We start from the raw sequence: 17,874 nt of genomic DNA, 5'->3' as shown, positions 1-17,874 counted from the left end.
TTGTTAGTTTTCCATTCATTCAATTTTTCAAAATAAAAAAAAAATAAAAGAGAAAACCAAACCTATTACATCAAAGGTAGACAAGACAAACCAACAAAAGGAAAAGAACCCAAGAGATGGCACAAGAATGACAGACCAACTCGTTCACACATTCAGGAATCTCACAAAAATACTAAACTGGAATCCATGGTCTATACACAGATGACCTGATGCAGACTCCTCCATGCCCTGTGTGTGCTTCCTTAGTCTCTGTGAGTTCCTATGAGCTTTCGTCATATTGCGTTAAAGGGCCTTGTTTTCTTGGTGCCCTCCATACCCTCTGATTCTTACACTCTTTCTGCCTCCTCTTCTGAGGGCTTTCTTGAGCTCTGAGAGGAAGGGTTTGATAGAGACATCCAATTTAGGACTAAGTGTTTCTATGTCTGTCTACCTGTGTCTGTCTGTCTCTGTCTGTCTGTGTATCTATCTGTCTCTGTCTCTGTGTGTGAAATGTCTGATTGTTGCTCTCTGTATCTGTTCCCACCTGCTTCTCTGGTGATGGATGAGCATGGATCTATGAGTTCTATACTTTTTATTTCACAAAAAGAGGCATCTAGAAGCTTTCATTTGGAAGAAAAATGTTGCTAATAATAGCTTCAAAGTAAATATGCGGGAATTAAAACTCCGCTTTCACAAAGGCTGTGCTTTCTGTTGATATGAACTTGATAGATACACGAGCTAATCTTTAATAAACTACTAAAATTACCAGCATCCTGTTCAAACTGAAAGGGTCATTGACATATTTTCATGTTAACCCTGAATATTCCTCTAATGAAAAAGATAGTCAACTATCTTTTATAGTTTTTTTAAGTTTTTAAGTTTATTTATGGCCAACTGAGATGACAATGAACACAGTTTATACAATGATCAGGCCTTACCCAAACGAGCTGTTTCTTGAGGAATAACAAAAGTAAGTAAGAGAGCATTCAAATACTTCCTCAGCTATATGAACTGAGGCAAGACTTATTTCCTAGAGACAGAAGCAGGACAAGACTCATCATGGATAAGAGATTCGAGACACATCCAGTGACACATCTCACAGTGTGGTCTGTAATTCAGTGACACAATTTTTATCATCTGTGATCAATGCCCACTAAGCTGGCCATGTCTTCATTAAAATGTCATAGGACCCTATGTTACTACTACATAAATGCAGAATGCCATAAATTCCCCAATACAGTGGAATCTTCACTATTTGGGCAGTAGATGCTTCTGAGCCCACTGCACTCACACCCCTTTCCTTTTTACACTCATATTATTTTCCTTGAGACAATGAGAAATGACAGAACCTTACTCTTCCATAACCAAACCATCATATGCATGCATGTTGCTCCCCAGACATAATTAGGATTGATCTCTCCATTTTTCATCGCATGGGCTTTGAACCATCCTAGGTCACCACCAATTTATATCTATGCAGGTTGAAAAGACAAGCGACATTTCCACTGTGACTCTCACCCAAGAACACATTATATTACATATTCTAAACAAAGCAATCACTGGAAAACCCACATTCATTCCTTTTCTATTCTGATTGCAACTAACTCAAATCTTCCCTCCTAGTCCGGGCACTAATCCATCTTCTCCATTAATTGTCCAGTCTAATTTCTTTTTCTTTTTTTTTTTTTTTTTTTTTTTTTTTTTTTTTTTTGCAATCACACTGGTTTATTGACAGGCACCAGTGCACTGGGGCCGAAACTCATAACCCACGCAGGGGAGGAGTTCGACCCCTAGTAACTGGGAGAAGGAGTTTTTAAGGGAAGAAATCAAAGCCCAGTAATCCAAAGGGGGTAGGGAGGGCATCATAGAAAATTCCGAAAATACCAGTGATGACCACAAGGGGCCAACTCCCTGTTTCTCATGATTACTCTCAAAATTACAATCTAAATTTTTCTCAGCTAGTTCCTGAAACAGAGTCACTGAACCAGCTAACCCTAGAATTCTGATTCTTCCTTCCCTGCTTAGATTTTTGGCTCCACTTTTGCCTGCTGGGGGGGTGGGGTTCTGGATTTATCCAGGTCTTTCACTCCCCCACCAAAGTCACAAGAACCAGTCCTTAGGGCTCCACTCCAATGATCTCAGGCACTTCAGAAAGGTCCATTTCTAGACACCACAGTCAGCTAAGTTTCTTCCCTCTTCTGACAGGGCGGGATTTACAGAAAGCAGGGGCTGCATGAGTTCAAGGAACAAACTGCAGCTCTCAACTCCTGGCTCTCGCCATTCTCACACACAAAAATTCCATTCAGTCTCTTGTAGCCAAGCGCCTGCAGCATCGAATCCAGTTACTTTCTTCTAAATGGGGCATGGGGGGAGGGGGATGGAACTAACACAGCAGAAACAAACCTTCCTGTCCCTAAAGGAAGGAATGAGCTAGTGATGAATAATGAGCTCAAGGCAGAAGCAAAGTCAATGGGGCAAACATCTAATCCCAATTCTCCAAGTCACCTTCTCTGTAGTCCTGGTGTCTCTGTGGCCATCCTGTCCCTGTCATTCCAGTAGGCACTGCCCTGGATGAGGGGCTGAGTGTCAGCTCTGTCTGGACATTTTGTCTCAGCCCTGCCTCTGTGTGTCTCCACCTCTGGGACAGATCGCCTTCCTGCCACCCTGATGTGTCTTTGTCGTGGCAGTGGCCGTTGTTCAAACAGGCTCTTGCTATGTAGCCCTGGCTACTCTGAAACTCACTCCATAGATTAGATGGGCCTCAAACTCACAGAGCTTGACTTGCCTCTACCTCCTGAGTGCTGAGATTAAAGAGGCTAAGAAGCATACCCTACCTAACATGCCTTTTTATTGTAAGAGCTACCTTTGTTGACTACTCAAAACAGTGATTTGTCCTTTACAGAAATCCTAATGTTCTCACGGTCGGTTCATTTTATTATGGAACATAGAGCCAGTGACCTATGTCCCAAAAGTATCCATTACATAAAATAATCCATTCTGTTTCACTCATTCTTTGCTGAGTTCTGTTTATGAGCACTACCTATGATACTTCTTGGTGTTGCCTCTGCAAAACCTGGTGTGACAATTAGTCAAAATGAAGAGAATAAGTGACCAGGGTTACCCAGTCCCAACTGCTAACATTTATAAGCTAACGTTTGCATAATGACCCAGGGAACATAGCAGAAGAGAGGGAGGAAGGACTCTACAAGCCAGGGGAACAGGAAGTCTGACGCTGGACATTGTGTTCTAGACATGTCGGGGATATATACACCAATATGGTTGCTTAAACAATGTGAATGGGAGAACTTTGAGAAGGCCATAACCTTTGATGAAGTGCTACAGGTAACCAATGGTTGCAGACAGAGGGAGAAAGAGTTTTCTTCAAGGATGAGTTCCCTGATAGATTACCCAATGCTAAAACATGGAGCCTAAACACACATACGTACAAGCAATACTAAATTACTAAATAGGCTCATTAGGTACACATGCATGCATGCTCACACACAGAAGAAGAGGCTACAAATGGAGTAGGGGAAGCATGTGGGGGAAGGGAGGGGTGGAAAAATGGCATGAAAGATTTTCTTTAGAAAAATGAGCCCGAGAAAGGCTACTGTGCTGGCTAGCTTTATGTCCACTTGACACAAGTCAAAGAGACCTAAGAGGAGGGAACTTCAATTGAGAACTTCCCTTTATACTACCGGGCTGAAGGACAGCCTCTAGGGCCTTTATTTAGTGACAGATGGAGGAGGACCCAGCCCATTATGGGTGGCTCACCCCAGGGCTGGTGGTCCTAGGTTCTGTAAGCAAACAGGCTGAGCAAGCCACATGAAGCAAGCCAGTAAGCAGCCCCCTTTCATTGTCTCTGCATCAGCTCCTCCCTCCAGGTTCCTGCCATGCTTGAGTTTCTGCCCTGACTTCCTTCCATGATGAGCAACCAAATAATCCCTTTCCTCCCCAAGTGCTTTTGGTTATGGTGTTTTATCACAGAAAGAGTAACCTTAAGTAGGGCATGAAGCATACTTACATACACATATCTCACAGGGGTTTGGGTAAGTATATAGTAGATTGTTTCCCTTTTCATTTAGGCTACCATGAAGCAGAAGGCAGATAATGGCATTCGATTTTGGCAACTACACAAGATCTTGGGCTGTATTGTCATAGGACTATTTTCCTTGTTTTTTATTCCTTTTCTGATTGTTTTTTATTGGAAATGGACTTTTATACAATGTATTTATTCTGATTACAGTTTTCCCTTCTAACTCCTCCTAGATCCTGACTCCCCACCCACCCAACTTCACACCCAATCTTTTCCTCTCTCATTAGAATACAAATAAGCATCTAAAAGATAAAAAGAAAATAACTAAAAATAAGATAAAATAAAAACAAACAAACCAGAACAGGATGAAACAAACAAACTACGAGGAGAAAAAAAAAGGAAAAGAAAAGCATGAGAAACACCTATAACACAGTTCATACACACAGAAATGCCATAAAAACACACTGAAAACCACAGTACATACATAAAAGACCTTAAAGGGGAAAAAACCCACATAATCTCAAACATTTTGTTACAGCAACAGAAACTGACCAAGAAAATTACATGAATATTATTTCAATAAATGAGTACATCGCACATATGTAAAGAAGATATTAAAAAGTGATTTAAATGTGACTCAAACAATAACTTCAATAATAGCATCATGTAAAATTCAACATACCTTTCTATAACTGGATATTCTGTGGCATACGTGTTCCATTCTTTCATTGCACATGGTGCTGAATTTATTCTGAAGGTCAGTGGGTATCACATCATTCAAAGAATTAAGGCTGGTGCAGTTGTGCACAAAATGATCATCACTTTTTGCTAGGGCTTCCAGAATCTGTGGCGATTAAATGGACACAAAAGGAAAGCAACCTCAAAAGTGAGCACGTACAATTTCCATAAGTTAGCCCTGCAGTTGCCAGGGTTCTGTGGTCCACAGGCACAGCCTGTGAACTGGTTTGCCTTCTCAGGTTTGCAATCTCAGGGGTTGCCTTGTCTTGATGATAAATGCCTGCTCGGGGAGCCAAGCCGACTTCAAAGGCTCCCCGCTGGATAAATCATCTCACTCTGATGTGGGCACACAGCTCCTGGACTTCTCTCATGCATTCACTCAGAAGATTTCCACCCTCACTTTGGTGGCGGAACAACCACCACAAACCCAGGAAAAAAGCCCTGACATCCTTGTCACCTAGTCGGATCACAGAGAAGCAAAACGCTGCCTGCTGAGAGACAGAACAAATGAAATCGTCTCATAATCTTATAGACCTTTATCTTATATGTTATGATTTCTGATTTGTTTTTATGGACTTTCTGTGTGCGCGAATGTGTGTGTCCCAGTGTCTCTAGTGTTCCTGGGGCTTTTTTCTTAATCTAGTTTCCTTTTGTTTTGTCGACTTTGTCCTTTCCTGGTTTGTTATTATCTATTTACTTACTTATTATAATTATTATTAATGCTTGTTTGTATGTTGGTAAGTCAAAGAAAGAATGGGTGTAGATTTAAGCCTTGGACTTTCCACAGGGCAGGGTACCCTGCCTCTCTTAAGGAGGGAGGGGGAGTAGGGGGAGCACAAGGTGAATGGGAAGAGGGAAGGAAGTGTAAATTTTTGAATGGAAAAATAAAAAAAAAAGAAAGAAAAAAATGAAGAAGAAGTTTACTGTCGCAGAGTCACACGTACCTTGGCAGTGAGGCTGAAGAAGCCTTTGGGCTCCACCATCTTCTCTATGACGTTACACTTGGTGCCTGCTGTGCTATCATATTCGTAGACAACCCCATACTCGAGGTGGACATTGTCCACTGTCAGACTCACATGCTCCTTCTTGCCATCAATAATGGCCATGGTGTGGAACTTGTCAATGACCTCTGGAATACAACATTAGTATAGCTAATTCATGTTTTTCTGCTCACCAAATAATTTCGAATCCCTGGGATTTTCTCATTATTTTTATTTTACTTTTGACACAGAATCTTACAATGTACCCTTGGCTCACCTGGAATTTACCATGTAGGCTGGACTGACCTTGAACTCAATAGACATCTGCCTTGCTCTGGCGACCAAGTACAGAAACAGAAATGTGAGTGTTTCCAACAGATCTCTCTCTCTCTCTCTCTCTCTCTCTCTCTCTCTCTCTCTCTCTCTCTCTCTCGATGTGTGTGTGTGTGGGAGGGTGTAGTGTCACAAGCATAGATATTTACCTCTTCTCTTATTGTCAAGCTGGGAATATAACAAAACTTACTTGAATTGGGTATATTTTTAAAGGGGCTACAAACTATCTCAACACCAGGACTTCTTGTATGTACATGACCATGTGAAACAGAACTTATGAAAATAGGGACCTGAGCCATCAGACCTGGGGTAGAGGTAGAGAATCCACATGTCTGCCAAGCTTCCAAGAACACCTCCTATGGTGAGTTCCATAGGAACAGAAACATCTAAAGGATTTTCACCTCCAAGGGGGAAATCCTGGCTTGGATCCACCCTCTTACCCCCTATGACTTAACAAGCCCACTAGACCGTTGTCCTAAATGGGCTCAATTTCTTCTTCCCTAAAGAGAGTGTCCAGAAACTGATGAGAACATCTAGGAAAATCCTGCAAAGGGGCCTGCTGCAAAGCCTGTGATGCTCAGCTGTAATCCCATCATTTAGGAGGTAAAGGCAGAACATCACATATTCTGGACCAGGCTGGACTGTATAGTAGATGTCAACCACTCTCCATTCTTACTTCCATGCATGCAATGACATATAAATTTGACAATGAGCCACAGCCTGGAAATATAAGAATTGCAAATACTTGGGAGCAGAGACAGAGACAGGCACTATGAAAGAGACGAGAGTAAGCACAAGAGGAAAGGAAAAAAAAAACCAACTCACCTTCTACTTTGCAGTCAAAAGCTTCCCCTGCCTCGTCTCCAGAGGGTTTCAAGTGGGACTTGTGCAGGTCTTCATGAGCACTTTCAAGACTATCATAAACCCACTGTATGGAATCTTGCTGGAAGTGAGGGAAGGAAGAACTCTTAGAGCTAGATACCAGGATGTATATTAATTTCATAACCCTGATTGAGAAAGACGCTTGACCATCCAGCTTGTTTATTTTTCTAGCTGAACAGTAATAAGTTTTGAATGGACATCCAATGACAATTTAATGCTCTGACTGTTTCTAGCTTAAATTACCTTCAGATGATATACTTTATATATTCATCCTAAAGATGCATTTTTTAAAATGGGATATTGTTCTCAAATGTCTTACTGAAATATCTCAAGTATATCTTTAAATGAGTTATCAATTATACCTTAAAATAAACAAATGCTAATGGGCAATTATTTGCTGCACCAATTACCTATAATTATGTACACCATTTTAAGGTCCTAACAGTCACTATGTTTTAATACATTAATGGTATTATGAATCAAAACAATATGAAAATTGGAAGGCCATCTATTTCATACTGAATTTTCAAGTCATGTAACATCCTTTTTACTTAGCTCATAATTCATCCTATATTTTAATTGAAACAGCAGTTCTAATCTTATTTAGGGAAACAAGACAAATGAAATGATTTCCAAACAAACACTTCAAGGGTTACATGGCTTTAAGCTTTATAAATAAGATGATAAATCAAATTGAGCTGAATTGTTGAAGTATAATATAATGTATAGCACCCGTTTTTCCTTGAATCGATTCTACAACTATGTTTACTTAGTGTGCTGCTTTAAGTCACTAAAATGAGAGCTAAGGGTTGTAGATATTGTAGAATTCAAGAGTAGGTACATGCTTAGCATTTACAAGGTTCTAGGCTCAAACTCTAGCAACACACACACACACACATACACACACAAGCACGGTAGTTGATTTGATCATTCTTCTACCTGTGAAGAACCACATCCACAGTATCTATGCCTTCTTTTAGGTCCTTCTTACCCTGACCCTGCCTATGACTCAATTTGTCCAGTGGTTTAGTGGCAAGCATCACCCAGGTAGAAGGCTATGGCTGCCAACACTCCCTCCTGGTGTGTTGGTACTATTCAGAAAAAAATTTCTTGCAAGAGACCCCCAGACAAGAACTCAGGACAGCTTGACACACACACATCTAGGGGCTATGAAGAGGGGATCTGGGTACCCTGTCAGGGTCCTGCAGAACATAGGTACATCAGCAGCTTCGGAAGAACCACCCTCCATTCAAAGTTGGAGAAAGACAATGTGGTCCTAAGTCACCTGGCTTCGGGGTCATCTGTTACATGGCAATGGGTCCCTGATAGTGCATAGCACTCAGTGAATTCACTGTTTCTCTTAATGAGTTCCTGATCAAGAATTCTCCAGGGAGATAATTGGGAAAAAGAAAGGAGTAAAAGTTAAGTGAACCAGTTTGTGCACTTAGTAAAATCCTAAGAGAAGAGGAAGGTTTCTTGATTATCGCTGAAGAGTCTGGGGGTGAAAGTCACATTCAATTGTACAGTTCAACAAGTGTTTATAGAACTGCCGTCATTCAGGATAACCTATGAGACTATGCATCATTTCTAAGCTTCTATTCCACTTCTGACCTTAACAGTAAGCAAAATAAATCAGTTCTTTCCCTGTGGAGTTGGTGCCTTACAGAACATCAGTCCTAGCTTCAAGACAAGCAGTCACTCATTCTACCAGTGTGGGCAATGCCACAGTCTCCAAAGCAAGAGAACTTGATCACACAGAATAAGAAAAACACATGACCTTCCCCCAGCAAAGGGGTGTCTCTGCCTCTAGTGGACAACCTGAGACTCTACCAGGCCACTATTCACTTTCTATTCAGACAACAATAGAACCTGCTTATATTAGGTTCAATTTCATCTTCTGATGATATTTAACAGATCGAAGCATAGCACTTAAAAATTTAAACACTGGCAAGTGCATGCTGGTATTTTCTTTTAAAACTAAATCCAGTTGCCTAAATAACTATATCAAAAAAATTAACCACTGAGTATATAAAATCCACAGTCTATACCTTTCCATAGAAGATTTGTTATGAAGAGTATATTTGTACAATCTTGATCAGTATATATTCTAAAGTATCTCATGAGAACATTTCATAGTTGTAGATTTAACATTAATAAACCCTTATCAAAAATAAGGGCTGAGGGAGGAGCTCGGTGGCAGACAGCTGTCTAGTATGCACATGGCCCTGGGTTCAAGCCCCAGAAACAATGGGATTTGAAAGAAAGGGACAGAAGGAAGAAAAGGAAGTGCCTCCGAACAAGTTTTTTATACAAATAATGATGCTATAAGAATTAAATGTAATGATAAAATACAACTACTTAAGCATAGCCAATACTAGATAGAATTAAACATTAGTATCAAATAGAGCAGTCATAATGAGATTCACAGTGCTGTGCTTTAACTGGAAATCAAAAGCTGTTCACACATTAGCCTATGCCATCTCCTAATTATTTCATGGAAGTTTTCAGTTAAATCGAATCTTATGTGTACCTTCATTGGCCGCCTGAACTTCCGGCAGGCTGTAACGTGTGCGATGACACTGGCGTGTGTCTCTTTGCTGACATTGATTCCGTTAACTTTGATAATACACTGTCCTGGGTGGAGGCCAGCCGCTGCGGCCACAGTACCTTTCAATATAAATGGGGAAAACTGTCACAATCAAAAGTCAGCAAAAGGATTTACCTGTTTCAGATATAGCACAATGGGAGCAATTTTGAACATATCAAAGCTCCCTAAAATGTTCCTGATGCATCTGGTTCAGATAACAATGCTCTCTCAGTCTTTCTGGTTCTTTACCCATGCTCTAGAGCGCAATTAACAAAATATTCCACTGCCTCCACAGAAGAATTTGGAAGGAATATTGCATAGTGACCTTCATATTGCTAATCAGATGTTTCCCTTTCAAAAGTCTAGTCAATCTAACTTTCTAAATACACAGTAAAAAAGTGAAATACCATAAGCATAAACTTTATGTAAAAATCTGTAAGTACTGAAATAATGTTAATTTGTTTTACAAACACCAGCAATTTAATGCACATATAAAACTAAATTCTTTAAAAATCATACATCTTTTCTGTGTGTACACTGGTGTGCATGTTCACATGACTGTACAAAAATGTATGGGTGTACATGCATCAGTGTATATGGTCGTGTGTGCATGTAAACATGTGTGAGTGTGTGTTTGCATACACAGACCAGAGGTCAACAACCAACACTTCCTAGATTACCATTCACTTTGGTTTTTTGAGTCAGACTTCCCTACCCACCTTGAAGCTAAATTATTAGCTAGGCTGGCTGTCTAGCATGTCCCAGGAATCCAGTTTCTACATAGGCGTGAACTCTGTATTGGTGTTTTTAAGGAAGTGCTGGAGATTCAAACTCAGGTCCAAAAAATGGTGCAGGTACTTCAAATGAATCATCTCTGTACTCTTAAAAAGTAATTCTTAAGGAAAACATTGAGTCAGTTAGCTGTTATGACTGGCTGCTTGAAGATAAAAGAGAGTTTGAGAACAAAAGAATATGTGGACAAAGGAACTAAGCAGTAATCAATTGTCCAGTCACTTTATGTGCATAGGTATAGAATCTGTACCTATGTAAACACACCTATGTATATATGTAAGTAGCATGACCTAACTGGTGGTTTAAATTTTTCCAACCATTGATATTAGTGTCAGAGCAAATTAACACCAATAAATACTATTAATGAATTTATATACACACACATATGTATTATACTAGTGTCCATAAAACCTACCATATACTAGAAAAGATTTCTATTGCAAGCAATTCACCCATAAGGGAATCATAAACACGCTTTTCAAGTTTTTAGACTTAGGAAAACATGTTTTGTGTCTATTCGATCCCTGCTAAGGTCCAATCATAGAAATAGTTTTCCTGCTCTGAATTGAGTCTTGGGCAAGGAGGGACATTTCTAAGTCGGAAAATCACCTGGCTACCTGGACATACCAAGCAGTTCTGTCCATGTGTAAGCTTAAAGTTAGTGGGGTGGTGGGGGGTGTCAGCTAAGAATTGGGGCAGGGGGAGCAGATGAGACAGACGGAGGCAAGTCACAGAGCAACCCACTTCTCCCAGAAATCCCCCTGCCTGGTGTGAAGACACTGAAGTCTGGACTTTACGTTTAGAGGATGCTGAGGAACATGCGTTGGAATTTGAGTCTGTCAGTGAAGTGACGAAGAAGTGCATCGTGGGAGTCAAGAGTGAGAAGGGGAGAGAGCCAGCAGAGCATAAACTCATACGAAGATGGCTGAGTACAGGTAATGGCCTAGGAGAGCAAAGACGGTGAGTAAGTCTGGAACACAGCCTCTGTAACTCTGGAAAATCGCTGACTTGATTTGTGGTGTGCTGTTTCCTTTAACTCTGAAGAAAGAGCTAAGAGGGTGCTTACATTGATCCAAGGCTGAACTCTAGTGGCCTGGAGGCAGCAATACTGCCAAGAAGTACAGCAGTGATCTTTTCTTGTAGCAGATTTTGTTTGATAATGAACACCACGGGGTGGGGGGGTCTGAGAGGAAAGACACAGAGTTCACCCCCACCTCACCTTTTCTATTTAAGAAACAAAGCACACGAACACAGTGGCCACCCACTCAAAAGACCTTGATGGTGGTCACTGTTATACACATTCAGCTTGCAGGGACTATGCCCAAGCATGGGACAAACAGGTTAATGAAAACAGAAGCGCTATGCGACAGCTGGGCATACTTCTGCCCTGCAGTATTGAAGGGCTATTTGCTGTAAATGTCCATCCAACCACTGTGGAAGACTAAGTAAAAAGATACTTTTTTGAAAGAAGATTTATTTTTTTAATACACACATTAATTTTGTAATATAAAATTAATTGGTTCTGATGGCAACACCCTTTCAAACTGTTTCTCGTCATGTCTAAATGATCACATTATGATAGTTTACTTTTTCCAGCCCTGCAAACAGCCACCTCCCCCTTACTCCACAAGCGCCAGACATCTGAGCTCACAAGGGCTCTTCTGGCTCCAGCAGCCAAGCTACTTATGATGTGCAGCACTGGGAAATCTCTCCTCCCTTGACTGGTGTCAAGATGAAATAAAAATACATATCATGTGAGCTTTGGGCTTTTTATTTGTCTTTCAAAGAAGTAAAGTAAAATACAAACAGGCTTTGAGTCACTACAATGATTTGATTTAGAACGAATCTCATGGCGAGATTCATTGCAGACTCAAAGGAAAGAAATTGAAGAAAATATGGAGCAACTGGGTGGCAAGCCCACGGGGCTCCCCACAAAGCCTGAAAAGTCACATTTTTAAATTATTGGCCAAAATGACAGCATTTATTCGCTGCTTAAGAAAATATAAATAAATAACCTTAAAAATCATCATGAGTATAAACTGAAGTACACAAAAAAATATTCTGTAACCGTAATAAATATAGTTAAGAATTTGGGGGTCCAATGGAATTGTTTAATTATTTATTCAAGTGTGTGTGTGTACATAAGCATGTGTATGTAGAGGCCCAAAATTGTTACCAAGCATCTTTCCTTGATCACTTCACCTCAGTTTTTGAGCCAGGTCTCTCTTGAACCTGAGATCTACCATTGGACTGTACTAGAGAGTCAGCAAGCCCAGGGAATTCTCCAGTGTCTCCCTCCCCAGGGCTGGGGTTATAGGCAAGTGCTGGCACACAAAAGCCTTTTTTTTGCATTTTGTTTTTAGTGTGGGTATTAGAAACCTGAACTCACAACCTCATGTATATGGGGCATGTACGTCACCTACTAAACCCTCTTCCTGAGCAAAGCCTCACTCTGTCCCAAGCCTGCCTCACTTTTGCAGCATTGGCTTTCCTGAGTGTGGGAAACTCAGATGTGAGCGATCACACCCAGGCTAAGATTTGAGGTTTTACACTGTAGCATATTATTTCCAGAATGCACATTCACTGAGTTACCAGACTGAAAGGAGACAATTCCTAACACCATGGTGATGCACATTTCAGTTGGGCATGGAACAGCCAAAGCACTTGACAGCATAGTTTCCCACATCAGGGGCCCCAGGGGATGTCTCACCTCTTCCCACCGCGTGCACCACGGAAGGGCCAAAGCCTCTGATCTGGAAACCCAGCCCATCTGCAGAATCTGGGATTTTAACTGTCCTAAATGTAACCAGAAAATAAGGTCAGACAACTGTAAACGCCACAATAGGTTCTAACCACAGCCATCTGTACCTGAGCTCTGTCTAGCAATGCGTACCTCCTGAGATCTCAGTGAGCAGGAGGAGGGGCGGGGAAAAGGAACTGGGATTAATAGTTAAAATGAGAAAAACTGTTTTAGGAAGAAAGAAAGGAAGAAAGAGAGAGAGAGAGGGAGGGAGGGAGGGAGGGAGGGAGGGAGGGAGGGAGGGAGGGAGGGAGGGAGGGAGGGAGGGAAAGAAGGAAGGAAGGAAGGAAGGAAGGAAGGAAGGAAGGAAGGAAGGAAGGAAGGAAGGAAGGAAGGAAGGAAGGAAGGGAAGAAAGAAAGAAAGAAAGAAAGAAAGAAAGAAAGAAAGAAAGAAAGAAAGAAAGAAAGAAAGAAAGAAAGAAAGAAAGAAAGAAAGAATTTAGCCTTGGGAGAGACTGACCCTAGAACCTGCCCCTAGAAGAGCGCACTAGTAGTGGCCACTCCAGCTGAGCCAGCTCTGGGCTCTCACAGAATGTAAATGCAATGGTGGGGGTAGACTCCAGATGGGCCAGCTCAGGGCCCCCAAAACAGGATGTAAAGAACAATAGGTGGTAGTAGGCTGCTCCAGCTATATCAGCTCCAACTGCAGGGACTTCCTCACCAGGGAGCACCAAGGGTGCTTTAACCTCTCCCATACTGGACTTTTTAACTCCCAGGGCATTAAATCTCTTCTGCATATTCCTGCATCTTATTCATCCACTTGTATAAGATTTTTTGATGGAGACTTCTGAGGAAGCGCCCCCCCCCCCGAAATGTCCACTCTGGGGGAGGTACAGAGAGGAAAACAAAAGGAATCCAAGTCTCTATATTGCTCCGGCTGATCCTTGCTAGACAGTATCCGTGCTTCCCCTCAGGTTCTAACTGAACCACCCACTGTTCATTTCTTATTATTTCCCAGCTGGATTCTCCTATTTCAGGAGCATGAGAAGGGAGACCGCTACTGGGATCAAGACAGAGGGAACTGGAAAACTGGAGAATGCCACTGAGTGAGAAGCCCTTGGATAGAGCACTGTCCTTTCCCCAACATAATGTGTACATAGCATGGAGGCCATACAGCCTCCACACTGGACAAATTCTTATACAGATGCATCCATGTATCTATAGCAGTGGTGGCACGTGCCTTTAATCCCAGCACTCGGGAGGTAGAGATAGGAGGATCTCTGTGAGTTCGAAGCCAGCCTGGTCTACAAGAGCGAGTTCCAGGACAGGCTCTAAAGCTACAGAGAAAAAAAAAAAAAGGAAAAAATAAAAAGGAAAACAACAGATAAAGGGGACAGCTAAACTAGCTAAACTAGCCCTGATTCCTTATTCTGTACTTGGTAACTGGGTAGACTTGGGTTGGACAAGCTCCATAAATTCTCTGTTACAAAAAGTGCCACAGAAACTGATGGAGGTTATGACTGTCAGAAACTGATATTGTAGTATGCAGGTGGGGATTTAAGCGGCAACAGCTTCTATCCTGCCTAGTTTTTGTTGCTGGGATAAAAACAAGACCAAAAGCAAGTTAGAGGTGGCGTTTATTTTCTTACAGGTCACTGTCAGTCACCACGGCAAAGGCTGAGGCAGGAACTGAAGCAGAGACCACAGAGCAATGTCATTATAGGCTTCCTTCCTGCCTCTTCTCTGCTGGCTTCCTTGTGCAGGGCTGGCAGAACTCACAGAGGACTGGGCCGTCCCCCAACAATTAGAAGTCAAGTTTTACATTTCATCACCTCCCAGTAATCCAGGATACTAGATTAATCATATGTGAAGTTGACTTCCGCTCTTCAAGATCATTGTACTTTTTAAACAAAATCTGTACACAACACCATGAAATTCATTTTAGGAAAAAAAATCCGGAATTTCTCCCATTAAACATGATTAAACTCTAATGAAAACATGATCTTGTTTTTCCAATGGGAAAACTATATTGCCTATTATAATAATTAATAAAATTATACAAGAGGAATGTTCTATTTCTGGTAGAAAATAAGGATGTGAAATTAACCTTTCAGAGAAATTCCTTGATGTTATCAAGTGTAAGACACAGCTGGAATCAACAGAAAATCCTGTTGTATTTACTGCCCCTATTTTTGTCTTTCCCCTCCAAACAGGATACAACTTAAATTACAAAATACCAATTTAAGAAAATATGAGTAACCCAACCAAAACTTCCATACAGCGCTTCCTGAGGCCTCAAACTTCCTGGGCCTGATCCAATGATGCCTCTCTCGGATTGCCTCCGAGGCCTGAGGTAGGGGAAAGCCACTGCTGTTTAAGACAAAACGAATGGATTGGAGAGCTTGAAGATAGCCCTACCTCAATGCCACCTCCCATTCCTCTTTATATAAGTGAGAACTAATTACTCCCTCTGGCGAGCATTGCAGGTGTTCTGCCTTTACCGCAGTAAAAGTAGCTGGAACTACTTTACTTGATGAACTCTCTGACAAGTTACCTGTCCCGTTAGAGCAGAAAATTCATGCAGGAGAAAAAGCTGTGCTGTCACTGCTGTTCTCCAGCTAGTTTATGGAGGAAAATGTCAAGGGAATCATCAGAAACTGCAAACGGTTGGGAATGCCTTGGTTATGGTTGAATGAGAAGAGTCCTCAACAGACTCCTGTCCTGGGAACCTGACAGATGATGAGGCTTTGAGGAAGAAGAGAGTGGATCTGAGAGATCTGGCCAAACTGATGGTGGGTACCCTGATGGACTCATACTATTCTGGATTACTGGAGGTGATGGAAGTAGAAGATGGGGCCTAAAAGGAAGACCAGGACCATAGAGGTGTGTTGTTGGGTGCTGTATCTTCTCCTGACTATTTCCTGCGTTTCCATCTCTCTGTTTCTAGCGTTCCATCAGGTGGAGAAATTTCTTTGCTCCCCCCACCCCACCATCGCGTTCTGGCCTAGCACATGGAGCCAAGTAACGGTGACCTGAATCCTTGGAAACCATGAGCTGAAACAAAGCCTTCCTACCTTCAGCTGCTTATGTCAGCGATTTGTCACAGAGTGACAAGAAAAAATGATGAGCTCAGCCTCATCAGGCAGGGACATGGCCATGAACACAAAATAAATAGATCATTATAAGCACTTTGAATGTGTCAAAGCTTTCAAATAGCTTCCAACTCTCTACAGATCAGAAATTTAGAATGAAGGGAAAACCAGCAATCTATGTGGTTGAGATGCTCATTTTAAAATGGAAGTACCTTTGTGGTGTTAACTATAAGCAGGTGACTGTAACTGATATTGCATGTGAAGGCAAATTGCAGCATCTCTGGGCACCTGCCTGCTCCTCACAGTCAGGGCTGAGTATCTACCAGCTTTTAACAAGTAGCCTGAGTTGGGATGCCAAGACACAGACCTCAGTGTACAAAGCATCTCCTCAACTATGGAGTCACAGGAATTTTACTTTATAAGACATTCTCCTCAATGGAAATCAGTGTAGCTGTCTAAAGAACATATACATGCCAATTAATAACATGACTTCCAAGCTTTCCCACATCAAATGGCCCTCTCGCTTATTTATACTTTGTCAAATATAGCAATGTGTTGTATTCCATACTTTCTTCCCGTTCTTACAGTACATAACTTTCTGTGGTTGTTATGGCTATATTGTCTCTAAAATAGAAACAATCATTTCTTTCTTTAATATATGTGAGTAGTCTATAGGACTCAATATAGGGAGACTATTAGGGCAAAATTTAACATTTCAAATATATTGAAAGAAAACGTGAGCACGCAATCTTTTTAAACTTTGTTCATGTATATATTCTCTGTGTATGTATTCTCTGTGTATGTGTGTGTGCACATAGGCATGTGTGCATGCGTGTGTCTGGAGGTCAAAGTATGACTTTCAAGAGTCAGTTCTTTCCATCTACAATGTGGCTTCTGAGGATCGAGTTTAGGCCACCAGGTTTGGCAGCAAGTGCCTTTTAAGCCATGCAACCCTTGCACTTATGTTGCCTTTTAAAGCTATATTTGAATACAATACAAAATATTCTCTTGATGCAATGCTATCTGACACCAGCAGAAAGCATTAAACACTTCACCTAGCCTAGACAAACCAGGACTCAGTGTCTTAACAGCTCTATGGCAGAGGAACCTTGTGCCATCGCAGCAAGGAGGACATGGAAATGATAAGTAACAGGGTAAAGATGCAAGGCAGGCTTGGACCTCAGGTTCGAGACATTGCACAGCAGCACTTGGGGAAGGGCTTGAAGACGCAGGACCAAAACTCTGCTGGCTGAGGACTTGCTCCCATCTGTTTATTTCCAATGTCATTGGCTCTGTGCTCTTCCAATTATTGAGATGTCTATGTAAGCAATAAGTTAGTGTAGGGCTAAACCAAGTGGTCATAGGGCATATCCTATATTCACTAATAATTGTTCTGAATATCCCTGTATTCCTTCCTAAGATGTTTTATTCCTTTTAAACACCCTAAGAGTGTCAGGTGATAAGCTACTAAGACAGCCTTACCCTAGGCAGGGCTACATAAAAAGGGAAAAGTCAACTGTAATTTTATGTAGAAAGGAGACACTGCTGTGGTTCTTTGATGCCCTCTAGTCCAGGGTTTTCTGTGTAAACTGGGTACACTACATTATGAGCTAATCCATCCATGCCCATTAATGACTTAGCATTATCACAAAGAGATGGACTGGGGAGACTCTAGCCATTACACTGAACTGGAGACTCATGAAAAGTGTATACAT

The 17,874-nt window shown here is 41.5% G+C and overlaps 1 protein-coding gene across 1 annotated transcript in view; it reads right to left on the bottom strand.

Moving 5' to 3' along the window:
• Positions 1-17,874, bottom strand: part of Prex2 (phosphatidylinositol-3,4,5-trisphosphate dependent Rac exchange factor 2) — a 283,473-nt gene that overhangs the window by 134,424 nt on the left and 131,175 nt on the right. Inside the window, exons 19-23 of the mRNA XM_057790240.1 lie at positions 13,038-13,123; positions 9,479-9,615; positions 6,892-7,009; positions 5,698-5,882; positions 4,698-4,859 (exon numbers count right to left, since the gene is read on the bottom strand). Of these exons, the coding sequence (XP_057646223.1) occupies positions 4,698-4,859; positions 5,698-5,882; positions 6,892-7,009; positions 9,479-9,615; positions 13,038-13,123 (688 nt within the window). The remainder of the gene's footprint in view (positions 1-4,697; positions 4,860-5,697; positions 5,883-6,891; positions 7,010-9,478; positions 9,616-13,037; positions 13,124-17,874) is intronic.

This window comes from Chionomys nivalis, chromosome 16 (assembly GCF_950005125.1).
Source record: "Chionomys nivalis chromosome 16, mChiNiv1.1, whole genome shotgun sequence".
Lineage (NCBI taxonomy): Eukaryota > Metazoa > Chordata > Mammalia > Rodentia > Cricetidae > Chionomys > Chionomys nivalis.
This window is presented reverse-complemented; position numbering and strand designations above follow the sequence as displayed.